The 17,073-nt window shown below is 37.1% G+C and overlaps 1 protein-coding gene and 1 non-coding gene across 3 annotated transcripts; both read right to left on the bottom strand.

The window, feature by feature from the left end:
• Positions 1-1,672: 1,672 nt before the first annotated feature.
• On the bottom strand, positions 1,673-15,226 carry LOC139158532 (uncharacterized). Of its 2 annotated transcripts, XM_070735854.1 has the most exons (3): positions 15,153-15,226; positions 6,998-7,914; positions 1,673-3,877 (listed from the first exon to the last, which is right to left on the bottom strand). In XM_070735854.1, the coding sequence occupies exons 2-3, from the start codon at positions 7,910-7,912 to the stop codon at positions 3,872-3,874; spliced, it is 921 nt and encodes a 306-aa protein (XP_070591955.1). In that variant the 5' UTR covers positions 7,913-7,914; positions 15,153-15,226; the 3' UTR covers positions 1,673-3,871. The 2 variants fall into 2 exon arrangements, with proteins under 2 accessions (XP_070591955.1, XP_070591954.1); XM_070735853.1 differs by lacking the exon at positions 1,673-3,877 and having other exon boundaries at positions 4,098-7,914.
• On the bottom strand, positions 8,842-9,007 carry LOC139163288 (U1 spliceosomal RNA). Its single transcript, XR_011558452.1, has one exon. It is a non-coding gene; the product is annotated as a U1 spliceosomal RNA (small nuclear RNA).
• Positions 15,227-17,073: the final 1,847 nt, after the last annotated feature.

Raw genomic sequence — 17,073 nt, 5'->3', positions numbered from 1 at the left:
GCTCATGCGCAGAACCAAAGCAATCACTGAAAATTGGCAACATCTTGCAATGCGAGAGCTTCCTTGTGTGATATTTCCCTTTCTGTGCATGCACAGGAGCCAAATCTTGTGACAACAGGCGCACCCACACCCACTGGGAGCTCACGCACCCATGACGATCCCAAAGGGCATGTTGGTGGTGGCCAGAAAGTGGAACACCCGCCTGGGTAGATTTGTTGATTATATTGTTTTTTGTTCATTATTTTTATACTTTTAATAAATCGTTATTTAGGGTTTTGTGTAAGTGGTTTTGTTAACAAGCTTGTATAAAACATTTTTAGCAGATACCCTTTAAATTCATTTCCTTTTTTCTATTTTTTCCATAAATTCCTTATTAGTAAGGTACTCCTTTATTCCCAATGAATTATATGTTTATGATTTGAATTTTTAGTTATTTTAATTTTAGATCTGAATCATAGGCTTGTTGCCACCCCTATATATTTATATTTACAAAATAGCCACAGTTTCCTCAAAGGCTTGAGAGGGAGAATTTAAAGACATTTTAGAAAATAAATTGAAACAGAATATAAAAGCTTAGGGGGGAAAATAGGGTTTCCCAGGAGATATGTGATGACACAGATATGAGAAACAAAGTTCTGGAACAACAGAAAACAGAATTAAAAATAAATGAGTTTTTTAAAAATTCAATTGTCCCTTGAGTTAAGTTTAACTCCTGATGATTACATGGACCAGTTCATGTTGTTTTCTTTGAAATATAGCATACATGGTTTCTTTCTTTCTTTCTTTTCTTTTTCTCTCTCTTTCTCTCCCTCTCTTCCTTCCTTCCTTTCTCTCTTTCTCTCCCTCCCCCTCTCTCTCTTTCTTTCTTTTCTTTTTCTCTTTCTCTCCCTCTCTTCCTTCATTCCTTTGTTTCTTTCTCTCCCTCCCTCTCTCTCTTTATTTATTTCTCTCTTTCTTTCTTTCTATCTCTCTCTCTCCCTCCCTTTCTTTCTCTTTCTTTCTTTCTTTCTTCTTTCCCTCCCTTCTTCCCTCCTTCCTCCCTCCCTCCCTTCCTTCCTCTCTCTCTTTCTTTCCCCCTCTCTCTCCCTCCCCCTTCTCTCCCTCTCCCTCTCCCTTTTTCCAGCTTCCTAAACTAGCCAACTTCATCTATGTCCTATCCAACAATAGCTTTTCCAAGATTAACCAAGACTGATACAATACTTCGGTGCAATTAATGTGGTGATGTTCTACTGAATTTAATAAAACACAAAAGGGCTTCCTCTAATAATTTTAATTGAATTCTATTATTCTATGAGTAGCTCTAAATGTTTTAATACACCATATTCTATGATCCTTTAAATAGTTGCACAAAATGAAAGCTTATTTGTATATAGAATAGAAATGACATGCGATTCAGTTTTTAGCATTTTTGTAATCTGAATATTACATGCACAGCATAGGACATACTGGCAAAATGAATTTGTGTTTAGCGGTAGCTACCACTTAATGTTTTTTTGTCATAGTTACAGGTACCTACAGATACATAGGTACATAGTTTTTGTAAGACTGACTTCCCAGTTTTTGTTCGGTGCTTTATGTACTATGATAGGAAAACACAATTCTAATCCAGACAATAAATGCATTTTTTTCAATGTTTATTTGCATAAATTTTCAATGCATATGTAGATATCATACTTAGACTTACATATCAAGCTCATTAACCATTAACTGTTCCAAAATGCTGGAAGTGTGATAAAACAAGAGCTTCTTGTTTTACAAGCAATTCTTTCAACCATTCTTTTCAGCATCACAAAGTACCATTACAAAGCAAAAAGCTTTTTGGGGAATTCTCAGAATAGAAAAAAAACTCCAAGAAAAAGAGTAAAGTCAAGCATCAGAGATCCTCCAACTTCTTCCATGTATCCAAAGGAGAATGGGATATTTCTTCTTTTTATTTAAATCATCCAAACTTCATATCACATAATAAGTCACTTTTGATATTTGACACTTACAGTCCTTTAACTATGGAGGGCAATAGGTAAGTGTGTCTGAAACAGTTCTTTAATTTTCATTGTAAGTCATCATGAGTTCCATGAGATGTTATAATGGTTCCCGAGTTGTGATGCCATGAGACACTGTGATGGCTTAGCAGCTTTTACATGGTAGAAATATCCTTTTTGAAATAACAGAAATTTAACAATATATGTCACAATAAGTGTACATCACAGGTCCAGGGGGAAAAAAAAGACATTAAGGTGGTTATCTATCCATATGATGTTGACACCAGCAGAAATATATTCCAAACACATGTTAGAAAATACCCCTTTTCATTAGGTTACAGTAGTGGGTTCTAAAACCCGTTGCTACTGGTTTGTGTGCATGCAGGGGTGGGCTACTGCCCCAATGGGGGGGAACGCAGTGGGGTAGCAAAAATGGAGCTTCACCCCAGAGCACTCAATTTGCACTTAAAGATGTTGAAAGAAAATGCAGGGTGTCCTGCATAAGCCACGCCCACAGTGAGTGTGGTAGTAAAAGTTTTTATCATGAGAATTACATCATTCTCCTAAAGGAATCTATTTTGATTTCTGATACAGTTTAGTTCTCAGTAATACTAGGCAAGCTTACTTGGGGGTATTTTATATTGGTTATCATGGTATTTTTTTCTTCCCTAGGCTGAAGCTTTAAAACATAATATTGATCTGCCATTTCCCCCTCCATTCAGTTTGTGACAAAATCCTCACTGGACAATTCACACCACTGCAAATGAGAAGATGAAGGGTTTTCTTAGGGACTCTTGCACAGTTGGAGCACATATATGACGGCAACGTAAGTGTTGGGTAGTCACTATGGGTTCTCAAACTTTAATGAGTTGGAACACACTTTGCATTTCCCTTTAATTTTTGATTAAAGCAAAAGCTTGAACGAACATTTATTCCTTCATGTATTTTTTAGTGTATGAGAGTTGGGTAAAAACAAATATTCCCATCCTCGTGCAATCATCTGATTCACCACAAATGAGTACAATAAATAAGGTATTAATTGAATTAAGAAGCTTTTAAAATGTAACAAAATATTTGCCCAGATCCAAGATGAAAAGATGGTAAGTTTGTCTAGTTTCCTTACTTTTCATGCAGTTTAAATCTAGAGTTACAGCAAATTGGAATGTGAAGGAGAAAAAAATTGATCCTTTTCCTTTATTTCTGACTGGTTTTCTATTTCTGTTCTAAGATGTTAAGAGTTAGAACTTAGAATAATTGTATTGTCACTTTGAATGTACACTAATCGGCATAGATGAAAATGAAATTTCTTTGCATACAGCTCTCAGTTAAAAAACAGACAAAACTTTTAAAAAAAGAAATATTTAACAAAATATTAATCCTCTAACTCACATTGTTGAACATTCCCCAACTTTCCAGAATGGATGTGATGACTAGTTGGAGACAGAAGAAAGAAATTCTATGTGTTGGTAACCATTCCTGCATGTAGCTAAAACTTTCCAGAAACAATTAATTTCCTCATCTGGTAGAACTCGCACCATACCTTCCTACTGAGTGATCAAACTCTTTTATAAAGATTTTATGAAGTAATACACCAGGAACAATGCCTCTACTGTCTCTACAGGATATGCTGTGAGCTGATATTTCTTTGTGGACCATTATAGGTATCATGGTTTTTCTCCCAGTTAATGTAGCTGAGGAAGATGGGTTGTTGAGTGAACATGAAAGAGAATTGTGCTACTGTCTGAGTCTGATATTTCCTGACAACCAACACAGCATTTTCTAGTGATGGAAATGCAATTCTCCTGGGAAATAGGAGGGCTTAGTAAGGATGAGTGGATCCTGAATAAAGCTGAAAATGGAAATTTATGGAGGTCCATGCAGAATCTGATGCTTTAACCCTTAAATTAAAAAATAAAGAAGACTCCGATTATTATAAAACATGGAATTCTTTTTATGATTGGTTTAAAAAGAGAAATAAAAGTTCAAATTAAAATACAGTAATACCAATATGCTAAGACATACATTTTTTATATTTTTTGATGTAATAGATTAATGATATACAGTGCTTTGTGAAAACAAAATTTGTATGAAATTAAATTAATTAACTAAGATTGTACAGAAGGCGGCTAAGAAAATAATAACAACAAATAAGACATTGATAACCAAAAGGAATAACAGTGAATACCGATTGCTTTTCACCAGAAAATAATTTGATAATAGAAAAGATTGGTTTTTTTCCTCCTCACAAGAGGATACAAATGATATACATTTTGTTACGTGTTTCTTGTTGTCATTGTTAATATTGTCCATTGTATTTATTTAACTAATTAATTATTAGTATTATCATTATTTCTTTTGTTTGTTTTGTTTTGTATCTTTCTTTTTATGTTTTGTAAATGTGTAGATGTTTATATGTCTTTGGTTATGTTTTTTAAAATTAATAAAAACCTATTAATTTTTTTTTTTTAAAGAAGTATTTAACAAAATATTAATCCTCTAACTCACATTGTTGAACGTTCCCCAACTTTCCAGAATGAATGTGATGACTAGTTGGAGACAGAAGAAAGAAATAAGTATATAGTGATGGAAATTCAATTCTCCTGGGAAATAGGAGGGCTTAGTAAGGATGAGTGGATCCTGAATAAAGCTCAAAATGGAAATTTGTGGAGTTCCATGAAGGAAAAACTTTAGCACACAGTATACAACTCCTGATTTATATAGAATAACACAAAAAGCATATGGTTCTCCTTCTGTCCACTTTAATCCTCGGAAAGTTAGTGTATATATATTTAATTGTTTATTTGCTATATATGTATGTTGCCTTTATTCAAGGAGCTCAAAGTGGCTTTGAAATGGAACTCCTTTCATTTCTTTTGCATAAAAAAAATCTGTGAGGAAAATTAGGTGAGACTCCTCAGTAAATTTTCATGGCTAAGAATGGATTTAAACATGGATCTCTCACCTTACTTAATCCGTCTCCTTTACCACTATAATATCCACAAACTATATTCAGCAATTAATTAAAGTGATACACAATTTGTTGTGTATGTATACATTTCATGCAAATTCTCAGTCCACATTACATTTACCTACAATAAGAACAAAGAGTGGTATATCACAGACGCAAGTAGGAAACTATCACAACTGAATTGCGACACAATTGTTATTTCATATACTGATATGTAAAGCAATCTCTTGTCATATGTACACTATTGATTAAACATTGTGATTTTTATTATTGTGAATTTCAAGAAAACAGGTGCAATTTCCTTGGGGAAAAATTATTTGCCACAATCTGACCAGCAAAAATGTAGCAAACCAAAAATATTTGTCAAGTATAGACAATTGGATTTCAATTTATGTCAAGAAAAAAATAAAATTAGCCCTACCAAATTAGAAGGGAATTATGGCAGAAGTATTTGGTTTACTACAGCCATGTACTGGAGGTGGATAATACCAGCTTGCAAGAGACCATTGCAAAAGTTTCCAGAATTTTACAAGTTAGCAGAACTTAGTTGTCAGGTCTTATGCACCATTCAGTCCTTCCTTCCTTCCTTTCCTTTTTCCTTCCTTCTTTCTCTGGGCGTCTAATTTACAAACACACCACAGTTTGATATTAAGTGTCTTTTTCATTTAGCAGAAGAATGTTAATCTATCCACGCTAGATTCAGGAACAAAGTATAAAAGGCAAAAAGGCAAAAAAACAAAAACCCAATCACAATGCAATGATGTAGCAAAAACTCATGAGAAAAACAATGTAAATTCATGACAAAAATGGAATGCTCTAATTGAAAGACACTGTATTTTTCAGTAGCTATTGATGATATTGATGACATGCTTGTTTCAGCCAGGAAGTGACCACCTATAAGTAGACTTCCTATAAGAGGGGCTAAAATCCCTGTGTTATTTCTTAGATAAGCACAAGCAATTTGTGTATCTCTAAATAATCAAAAAGAAAGCAAATGAAAACACACACACGCGCGCACACACACGCCAAAACAATGAAAGTTTTATCATTATGAAAACAGAACAATAATAAAAGTCAAACAAAAATATTGGTTTCTTATTTGATTAAGCAACGTGACCTAATAGGCAGAAGCCTCGGCTAAAAAGTGGTTTGATAGCTACCTTGAAAATAAATGAGGACTTACTTTCTCCTAGAAAATTGCAGCTGAGGAAAGAGATTTAAATTATGTAAAAAGATGATAAAAGCTTATAAGAATGGGCTTATAGTCTAATGTTCCACAATAGAGTTGTGGTGAACCCAGAGATCAAGGCAAAAAAAAAATCCTCTTGCAATAGATGACATATGGGATGCATTGATAAGCAAGGTAAACCGATGGCTTTCTAATTAATAAAATCAAAGTGGAAGCAGATAAATCACGGTAGATACTGTGATCAATTATACTGTGATCAGCAGCTCTTTTGAAGCCTTGAGATTTAGGGACTCTGAGTATAGATGCTGGGGAGGAAGCAACAGGATGCTGCCCTGATTTTGAGCTTTTGCTGAGCCACTGTGCTCCTCTGAAGTAGTAGGTCATTGCTTCTGGCTTCTTCCAGGCTCTCTTTTTTATTATGTTAAAGATCTAACAGAAAAAATCCCATCCTACTATTAATATATTAAAACTTTTCCCCTGTTGTATGTTTTTGAGTGCTCTTTAGCTAGTTTTCAGTTCCAGCATTTTCAAGCGGGATGTGTTTGGAATGTCTCATGTTCCCACAGTCAAAATCACAAGGGATTAGAAACCTGTTTAACAATTATGGCTTGTGATCTGAATGCCTAAGGTTCAGAACCCTCCTTATGGTGCACTGCTGCTTGTTCCTCTTGATTGTCTGAAGATCCACACATCTTCCTGGTTATTTGCACATAGTAAAGCATTTCTGTGCCATTAGCAGGAGGAGTGCTACAGATGCTCTTCACAATAGGGAAGTAAAGATTTATATATGTGTGTATTTGTTGCCGTTAAATAAAAAGAAAACTATGACTCTTCTATGGCAGGGAGGAGGCATGCTCTAACCTTGGCTTCTTTCCAAGCACTTTGGTATTCTGCTATCCAGTCACGACCTGTGATTTTCTTATCAATATGGAAATATTCCACCCAGCTATTTCTGTTGTCGGCCTCTCCCTTCAGAGGCTGTTTATGAGTAGAAGATTTCTGAGGCTCTTTTTCAGGAGATCCACTTGTCTTCATACTATGCTGCCCTCTTTGTGAAGTTCGCCAATCATCCCTGGCACTCACCGGTGGTTCTCTGGTGGGATGCAACCACATTGATTTGCCATTAGCAGGAAGAGGATTTGGATTGGAGCTGCTTTCCAAAGCGGGCATCTTGTCTTGATTGTAACTATATTTTTGTTCCTGGCCACCATTTTCTCTTTGCAATGGTCTTGGAGAAGGGTATCTTGGTAGGCTAGTCATGTGTTGTTTTTTGCTCATTTTTTCTTGAGGTGTGACGGCATAGGTGTTGTGAAAGTTGGACTGTGTGCTGTCAGTTCCTTTGTTCTCACTGCCAGCAGGACATTTCCATCCACAAGTCATCTGGTCTCCTTCTAATGCATGTCTGCCTGAAGCGGAATAGGTTTTGATATAGTCATGAATTAAACTGTTCTGTTGTAATGACAACAGTTTAGGGAGAGTGCATCTAGGAAGCATTTGTGGTGACTCAGGCAGGTTTAAGATTGTTTGACGGTTGGGCGGTATTCTGCCTCTTTCTTTGTCTTGGAATTGATGCTTGCTCTCCAGAGGCCCCAGAAAAGCAGATCCTGTTAGTTGGAAGTTTGATTGACAGTGGTCTTCAACTGAACAAGAATCTGGATTCATGTAAACATTTCCAAAACCATTTGTGTTGCTTGTTATGTCTTCTAGAATATCTTCAAAAGCTTCACTGATAGTCGGGAGAGGCTTTGCTAAGCTCAGTCTTATCCAAGGAGCCATTACTGAAAATAATATATAGGATATCATTAACCAATGTGAAAGTATCACAAAAAATTACTGAAACCATTTTATTTTGTAATGTAAACATATATTACATTAATGTAAACCTTCTTATGGAAGCAGCAAGCATAAATAAATTTTATTTAGAATAAGCCTTTATTATTATTTTTACTATTTATTTTACATAATTTTATTCAGTATTAAGTCTCTTTTTTTGGCTTATTACAGACAACTTTTAATAGGTTACTGATAAAGCCTATATATATATTTACATGTACCGTAGGTGAATATATGAATTTCTTTGATCATGTTTTCTCCTTTTTGCAGGAACATTTCTCTTTAAGCTAGGTAGGCAATTTTATTACAATGGGGAAAAGATAACATTTTTTCAGCAGATGTGTTCAATATGCTATGACACCGAGGTTTCTGAAGAACACTCCCACCTAACCTTTGCCTTTTAGAGAGGCCCATTATACAATTGTGTGATGCCACTGACTGAAATTGTTTTATCAAGGTTTATTTATTAACAATTTTATTATTAGGAGATACTATAAAAACATTAGAGTTGAAGATATTTTTGCATGTAGAAAAGAAATTGTTTCATCAATGTTTCTGGCATGTACCCCACAACCTGCTTCTGTTCTACATGCATTCTTTAAAACTTGAAATTCCTCATTTTAAGGGAGCAATGTTTATCTATTCCTGATTTGACCATAATATCCTTCAGTGTCCTAACACACAAACTATTCCTTCCTTCCTTCCTTCCTTCCTTCCTTCCTTCCTTCCTTCCTTCCTTCCTTCCTTCCTTCCCCCAGCCTATTGATAAATTAATTCTGGATTATAGAATTGAGTTCATTCCTTAGGATTATGCCACGAAATAATCATGTAAGTATGGTGAAGAGAAATATTTATAATTAAAAGATAGGAGCAAGAAAGCAGATACTGTTTATTTCATTTTTAGTTTTTTACTACCACAAACTATGCGGTCGAGTTTCCCGCATTTGGGGAAATCGCAGGGATCAGCACAGTTCAATGGATGAGCCCCACCCTGGGAAAACCTCCTTCATGATCAAGGTATCTCCCCTGCCAGAGTCTTTGTTCATATTTCACCTCACTTCAGCTAACAGATTGTAATATTTTTTTAAAAAAAATTTAAAAAAATATTCCTTCTAACTACTCTTCCACTTTCCCCTATAAAAGTCAACCGACATTCATAGGGCAGTGAGGATTACTTTTATCAAACACTTTTTGTTGTTCTAAAGATCCTACTTTGATCATATTATATGAAGATCTAACTCACTGGAGAAGGATGTAATGCTAAGAAAGATGGAAGAAAGAAAAGAGGATGACAGAAAACAAGTTGGAAGGACAATGCAAGATCTGGAAGACCAGCTTAGAGACAGATTGTCAGGCAAAAAAAAATCTATGTATGTGGTTGCTAGAAGTAAAAAGCAAATTGTTAGCATATAATCTATCTGCCTGTTTATCTAAAAGTAATACTTGGATATTAGAATTCATTTTGAGTATCTATTATCTTTCCTTAATGTGGAGATACTAGCTGGGAATTATGGGACCTCAACAGCTGATGGGCAATTATTTATTATTTATTTATTTTATTTATTTATTCTTTGTCCAATATACAATACATATGGAAGAGAATAGACATTAAGTAATATATATAACGATAGAAAGTAAAAAGAAGAGAAATAGATGGGAGGGAGAGAATATATATGATATAAGAGATAAGGAGAGAATATATATGATATATAGATAGATAGATAGATAGATAGAGAGAGAGAGAGAGAGAGAGAGAGAGAGAGATAGATAGATAGATAGATAGATAGATAGATAGATAGATAGATAAGGAGAGAATATATATGATATATGAGATAAGGAAAGACAATTGGACGGGATGATAGGCACATCAGTGCACTTATATATGCCCCTTACTGGCCTCTTAGGAACCTGGAGAGGTCAATCGTGGAGAGTCTAAGGGAGAAGTGTTGGGGGTTGGGAGTTGACACTATTGAGTCCGGTAATGAGTTCCACATTAAATTGTAAAATGTGTGAAAAAGCTGAGAATATTTTAGGGATGGAATGAGTAAGGTATGAATCAGAAATACCAGCAGCCAATATCTGGAAATGTTAACCTATTCAATCATCTAAGAAGGAAAAACACAGAGCAGGGCCATCAAAAAGTTCTGTTCCTAAGAACACACAGTTCCTAGCATGGATAGATAAAAGGCACGGCATAATAAACAATCCATTAATGAGACAGATCCACTATACAATAAAAGCCTCATATCGAAATTCTAAAATCATTCCTGAAAGCCAATTCCATACAAAATACGAAGTCTAACATTTTGAAAAAGCTCTAGACCCATATCCAAAAATAGCCTGATCACAGACAGCAAGGAGACTGCAGGATGCAGCGGGAGATCATGATTATAAGGAACTTCTGTCCTTGACATATCTTGCCTCGAGAGAATGCAGTGCTGGCACAAAGTGACAGAAATGGTCAGCAGACAATGAGGATTGATCCCTGTCCAGCAACAAGGCATTAAAATAACACATGATGCTCCCTCACAAAGTAACGAAAACAACAAAAAGGTACAGCCATTTAATAGCCTCTCACAGTGAAAGCAATGGTAATAATGCATCCAAGGGTGACAGAACTAACAGCACCCTGTTCTCTTGAATTGTTTAAATCAGCACTTCTGTACAGCAGCCCTACAGCTCTTTCAAGAGGTAGTGAAGTGATATTTCTAAGGAACTTGGGGAAGAACCATTAAGTACTTTGCAAATGCACCTGTGGATACCAGGTGTTTAGTTTTGGTATCTAAGTCAAAAATGACCATGGAGAGGGTGGGTGGGGGTATGCAAGCAATAGCCTAAATTGGCCCTGAGGCCAATAAATCACTCAAAGTCTCCAGCAATGGACAGGACATAAATACTAGTAAAGAGAGGCGAATAGAGATTTAGGACATCCTGGGCAGATCCCTATCCTTGTCTGCAGTATTAATGAAGGAAGCCATGATGAAACTAGGGAAAACAGTTTTAATAAGGCCTCAGATGGGGAGTGGGTAAAAGAAGAAGTAAATGCCACACAGAAAAGGGAGAAAAGGTAGTTTCCAAAGGATGTTTATGCCATGAGGAAGAAACGCCCTCTCAACTCTTCAAAAGTGAACACAAAGCCATTGGACCAGGAATATTTTGAAGCATCTTGACCCAATGCTCTCAAATTTTCTTTCTTTTTCTTTCTTTTCTTTTTTAGTTATTTAAAGGCAAACTACCATTTGCCTTTAGGAAACCTTCAGAACTCATTCACTGAGATGACACTTGGTCCTTTCCCTTTAGACTCTCCAGCTGAGTTGGAGAAAAGGCAGACCTGACTTACAACCAGGGATGGGCTCCTACGGTCAGGAACGGTCAGGTGGAGCTCCACCCCAGAGCACCCAATTTGCACTGAAAGATGTTGAAACAAAATGCATAAGCCACGCCCACAGTGTGGTAGTACAAATTTTGGTAGCCTATCACTGCTTACCACGATTATTATCTCAGTGGCATTTTCTCATCCACCTACTCTGGTCCAAGAGTCTGTAGAACCCAGCACTATGACAGAACAGAAATGGGAGATTTTTTCACTTGAAATGCCAATTTTTAAAAACACTAATTGGTGCCTAGTCATTGTCTTTGGTGATGAGGAAATAGTCTGATGAGCAAAACTAAAAGTACTATTGGCAGTGAAAAAACCATTAAATTCAAAAGAAACTGAATCTGGTTCTATTCATCATTTTCTTTTACTCCCCCCCTTCCTTCCATTCATTCATTGTGGTTGCTCTAACCCAGTCTTAATTGGTCTTTCCCCGTCCTGTATTAAGCACAGAGCATAATCATAAGCCATTCTGAAATCCACAGAACTGACAAATAGGATAAACAGAGCAAAGGCACGCAAACATCGAAGCTCCTCAAATCGTCTGCTCAGTGACAGTTTTCTTGGGTGTCCTCCTGCCTTGGCCATACAAATAGCCAGCACATCCAAGTGACATTAGTGTCCATACCTCAACTTGGTATGTCTTCTCCTTCAGCTCTCCATTGCAATCCCTACATTTATGAAGATTTGAGCACAGATTCTAGTGAAATGCCCTCTTTCTTACCTGGATGTGTTTGTTTCAAATACAGCTTGGCTGTTTGCAAATCTCCAGATTCAGTGTCTCTCCTGCACTGTCTGTTCTCCTTCACTTCAGGACTGAATATGTGCTGTCTAAACCAAGACTGAACATCGGGGTAGTGGCTTCCAGTCAGCTGATTCAGCTGCTTTTGGGTTGTTGTTGCTAAATATAGATTGGTATATGTCATTCTATTCCCTAAGAATTCTAATTTGATAAGTGCCTTGTATTACTGGAAAGACTCGAAGCAGCAAATTGGGGAGACAATTTTCAGATAATCTCCATGAAAATAAATCATCGTCCCCTGGCACAATAAAAGCATTAGGTTATGCTTTATGCTCTGAATTATTCAAGAGGTCTGGTGCATCAGAAAGGGAATGGTTCTGTGTGCACTGCGTTTGAATCCGTGGGAAGCAGTTAGTAATGCATCAAGCTAAATTCCAGGCTGCTCCATCAGCAGATGTAGGGCGGCATCATTGCTAAACAAAAATGTAATTAACAGGTGTTCTGTTTCTATGATCAAATAATAGGATGGGGCTGCACTCACTAGAAAGGAGCCTATTGCTGGGAAAGATGGAGGGAAAAAGAAGAACGGAACAACAGAGAATAAGGTGGCTGGATGGAGTCACTGAAGCAGTCGGTGCAAGCTTAAAAGGACTCCAGGGAGGTGGTAGAGGCCTGGAGGAACGTTGTCCTTTGGGTCATGATGGGTTGGACACAACTTCGCAACTAACAACAAGAAAAGTCACTGTAAATTTCCTAATCTATAAAAAAGGTGCCTTATAAATTAATCTCACCATTCATATATGAAATAATCTGTTAATATTATTCAAAGTGTTGGTCATCACCTATAAAGCCCTGCATGGCACCGGACCAGGGTATCTACGAGACCGCCTTCTGCCGCACGAATCTCAGCATTTGGCAGGACCCAGAGGAAGAGCCTTCTCTGTGGTGGCTCTGACTCTCTGGAATCAGCTCCCTCCAGAGATTAGAACTGCCCCCACCCTCCTTGCCTTTCGTAAACTCCTTAAAAGCCACCTCTGTCGTCAGGCATGGGCGAACTGAAACATCTCCCGCTGCCTATGTAGTTCTTTGTGTATGATATGACTGTATGTATGTCTTATATATATATATATATTGGGGTTTCTTGTTTTTTAGACTTAATTTAAATGTATTATTGTTATTTTAGATTCTAACTATTAGATTTGTCATTATATATTGTTTTTATCATTGCTGTAAGCCGCCCCGAGTCTACGGAGAGGGGCGGCATACAAATCTTAATAATAATAATAATAATAATAATAATAATAATAATAATAATAATAATAATACAGGCTATAACAAGTTGAATGTCATGAATGAGGGGTTTTGGGATGAAATTAGTCTCTAGTCTTCAAAGTCCCAACTCTGCTCAATTATCCCTTCTTTTTTGTTCCTAATATTCTGACTCTCCCCATTTCCCAATTTTGACTTTCTGTTTTCCAAGCTGTGGCAAACATTGAGGAGTCACCTTTTTGTATGCCTGGATCTCTTCATTTAGTATTTAGCCTCAAACAGGTTAATTCTTGACATAAATTAACTGATACAAAATGGTGGATGGGCTAGTGTCTACATTTTCATCTTTTTGACACAAACCCAAAACCAAGAATTGGTTATATTTTGAAATAGATTTATTTTATTTATTTATTTAATTGGATTTGTATGCCACCCCTCTCCGAGGACTTGGGGCAGCTCACAGCATATATAAAAAACAACAGTAATATAATCCAATTAGTACTACAATATTAAAAACAATTAGAAAGAGAAGATTAACCTAAAAAATTAACTCATTAACCAAACATTCAGCAATCATACTTAAAGCATTCAGTGGTCAGGGGAAGATCTAAGAGTCCCAAGCCTGATGGCAAAGATGAGTTTTTAAGCTCTTTCGGAAGGCAAGTGCGAATCTCTGGGGGGAGTTGATTCCAGAGGGCCGGGGCTCCCACAGAGAAGGCTCTTCCCCTAGGTCCCACCAATCGGCATTGTTTGGTCAACGGGACCCTAAGGAGGCCAACTCTGTGGGACCTCACCGGTCGCTGGGATTCGTGCGGCAGAAGGCAGTCTCGGAGATAATCTGGTCCTGTGCCATGTAGGACTTTATAGGTCATAACCAACACTTTGAATTGTGCCTGGAAACTGATCGGCAGCCAATGCAGTCCGTGGAGTGATGGTGAGATGTGGGCATTTCTTGGATTTCCCTGTGCAATATTGTGGGATTGGACATAGTCTTTAGTGCCTAAAGAAAGTCAAAATGATTCCACCTTGAGACTGAAAGTAATTGGTTAGCAATTACTTTTAGCCTCAAAGTGAAATCACTTTGGCTTTCTTTAAGCACTAAGGAGTGTAAGCTACATCAAGCTAGCTTTGCTCATTTAAAATACATCCTTAATCCAAATTCATGGGCAATGGAAAAGGAGAAGGTTGGGGGCAGATGATAAAATATATGTTTACATCATCACACAATGCTATAACATCCATATCAGATGATGGGATATAGGTACATGATCAAATGATTTACCCAACAACATGTGCACACACATGCAATCTATGAATTTTCCACAATTCAGATGACTTTGAACATATTTTCTGTTTTCCTGATATTTTGTGATTTCAAGACTTACAAACTAGGGGGAGGGGAAAGTTTTTTCTCATTAAAAAGGTTTAAGATGACTTCGGTAATATGCAATTTTATATGCAACATAATTTCAGCATAGTATTTCATATGTCTACTCAGAAGCCAATTCAAATCACTTCAATAGGGCTTATGTCCATTAAGTGAGTATACGAATGGGCATTAATTGATTTAAGGATGGAATAACTGCCTTAGGTATAATTTTTATCGATCTACATTTAGAAGTAATGTATTACCTATAAAATAATGAAACATTTTTTCTATATATCTCTGCTTCTTTCAATTATTGATGACCTAAAAGCATTTTTAAATGTTAGATTCACATGCATATTTAAAAAGGCATTCTGTTTGCATCCAAAGCATTTTTTCCCCAACTAGAATAAAAGGGGCTTTTATTTACCTTAGCTTTTCTCCCTGGTTTCTTTAAATGATCATCAAAATAGTTGATTGAACCTTTGAAAAAGTCCTTGTCTTAATGCCTGAAGATGAAGAATATCAGCATTTATACCTTTTCCAACTACAATAAATCAGCCCGAGTACTAATGGCAGGAATGCATCTGCCTGAGCCATGCTGGTTCAGACAAGCAGATAACTAGTTAAGAGACCTGGAACAACAGGGCTATCCTTTAACTTGTAATTTTGCAGGTATTTGCTTTCTAAGTGCCACTTTGGTAAATGAATAAAGGATACATTCTTGAGATGCACACCGTATCCTTTAGTTTGAATAGAAAATATGTATACTGTATACCATTAGCATCAGGAGACAATTTAGCTCAGGTAGAGCCTGCCATGATTGTTTTGCTGTTTCCCTCCCAATGCCACCACCTTCCAGATCAATTGGATCCAAATTTGGCCTTCTTTTGTATTTGGGATAGTTTGAGGATGAGGACGAGAGCTTTACATCAGGTTGCCTCAAACACCCAGAAAGAGAAAAAAACATACGAATGAAAATATTATCTATCTATCTATCTATCTATCTATCTATCTATCTATCTATCTATCTATCTATCTATCTATCTATCTATCTATTCTTTGTCCAATATACAATACATATGGAAGAGAATAGACATTAAGTAATATATATAACGATAGAAAGTAAAAAGAAGAGAAGTAGATGGGAGGGAGAGAATATATATGATATAAGAGATAAGGAGAGAATATATATGATATATTATAAAGAAAGGCAATTTATAAAGGCAATATTATAAAGAAAGGCAAAGCTGCGCACGCAGTACACCAATAGCGATGGAATCAGAAATCTGCCCCTGGAGTAAGTGTATACAATTATTATTGCTGTTGTTTAAGTTTATGTTTAAGTTTATGGACCATTGTTAACAACTTGAAGAACAAGGCAAAAAACAGAAGACAAAAGAGCAAAGATGGATGAACCAAGAGGGAAACAAGGACTCTTAGGATGATCCTTAATCCAAAAGATAGACAGTATAACTGAGAAGCCATGCTTCAGTGGTCACTGTGCATTATATTGTTTAATTGAAGGAATCCATAATATGCCAACCTCTCCTGATGAAATAGGTCAGGCAGAGACTACGGGAGACAGATTGTTCTTCAGCCATTAGGCCCTATGCCCAATAGGGCTTTATAGATAGTTACCAGCACCTTGAACAATACTTGGAAGCAACAAAGCAACCAGTGCAGTTCATAAAGCAGAGATATTCCATGGGCATACCAAGGCATGCCCATTCCTGCCCATGCTGCTGTATTGAAGCAATGGAAGTGATATGCCAGTGCCTGGAGGCTGTTAGGAGGCTGTTAGGGTCTGGATGGGTGTCAACAGACTCAAACTCAACCCTGATAAGATGGGGTGGCTGTGAGTTCTGCCTTCCAGGGATAATTCCATTGCCCTGGGGGGAATTATTGACCCCCTCAGAGAGGGTCCGCAACTTGGGCATCCTCCTTGATCCACAGCTTACATTAGAGAACAATCTTTCAGCTATGGTGGGGGGGGCGTTTGCCCAGGTTTGCCTGGTGCACCAGTTGCGGCCCTACCTGGACTGGGACTCACTACTCACAGTCACTCATGCCCTCATTACCTCGAGGTTCAACTACTGTAATGCTCTCTACATGGGGCTACCTTTGAGGAGTGTTGGGAAACTTCGGATCATGCAGAATGCAGCTGCGAGAGCAATCATGGGCTTCCCTAGGTATGCCCATGTGTTACCAACACTCTGCAGTCTGCATTGGTTGCCGATCAGTTTCCAGTCACAATTCAAAGTGTTGGTTATGGCCTATAAAGCCCTTCCTGGCATCGGACCAGGATATCTCTGGGACCGCCTTCTGCCGCATGAATCCCAGCGACCGGT

This window comes from Erythrolamprus reginae, chromosome 2 (assembly GCF_031021105.1).
Source record: "Erythrolamprus reginae isolate rEryReg1 chromosome 2, rEryReg1.hap1, whole genome shotgun sequence".
Classification (NCBI taxonomy): domain Eukaryota; kingdom Metazoa; phylum Chordata; class Lepidosauria; order Squamata; family Dipsadidae; genus Erythrolamprus; species Erythrolamprus reginae.
The sequence above is the reverse complement of the archived record's forward strand: the minus strand, read 5'-3'. Positions and strand labels throughout refer to the sequence as shown.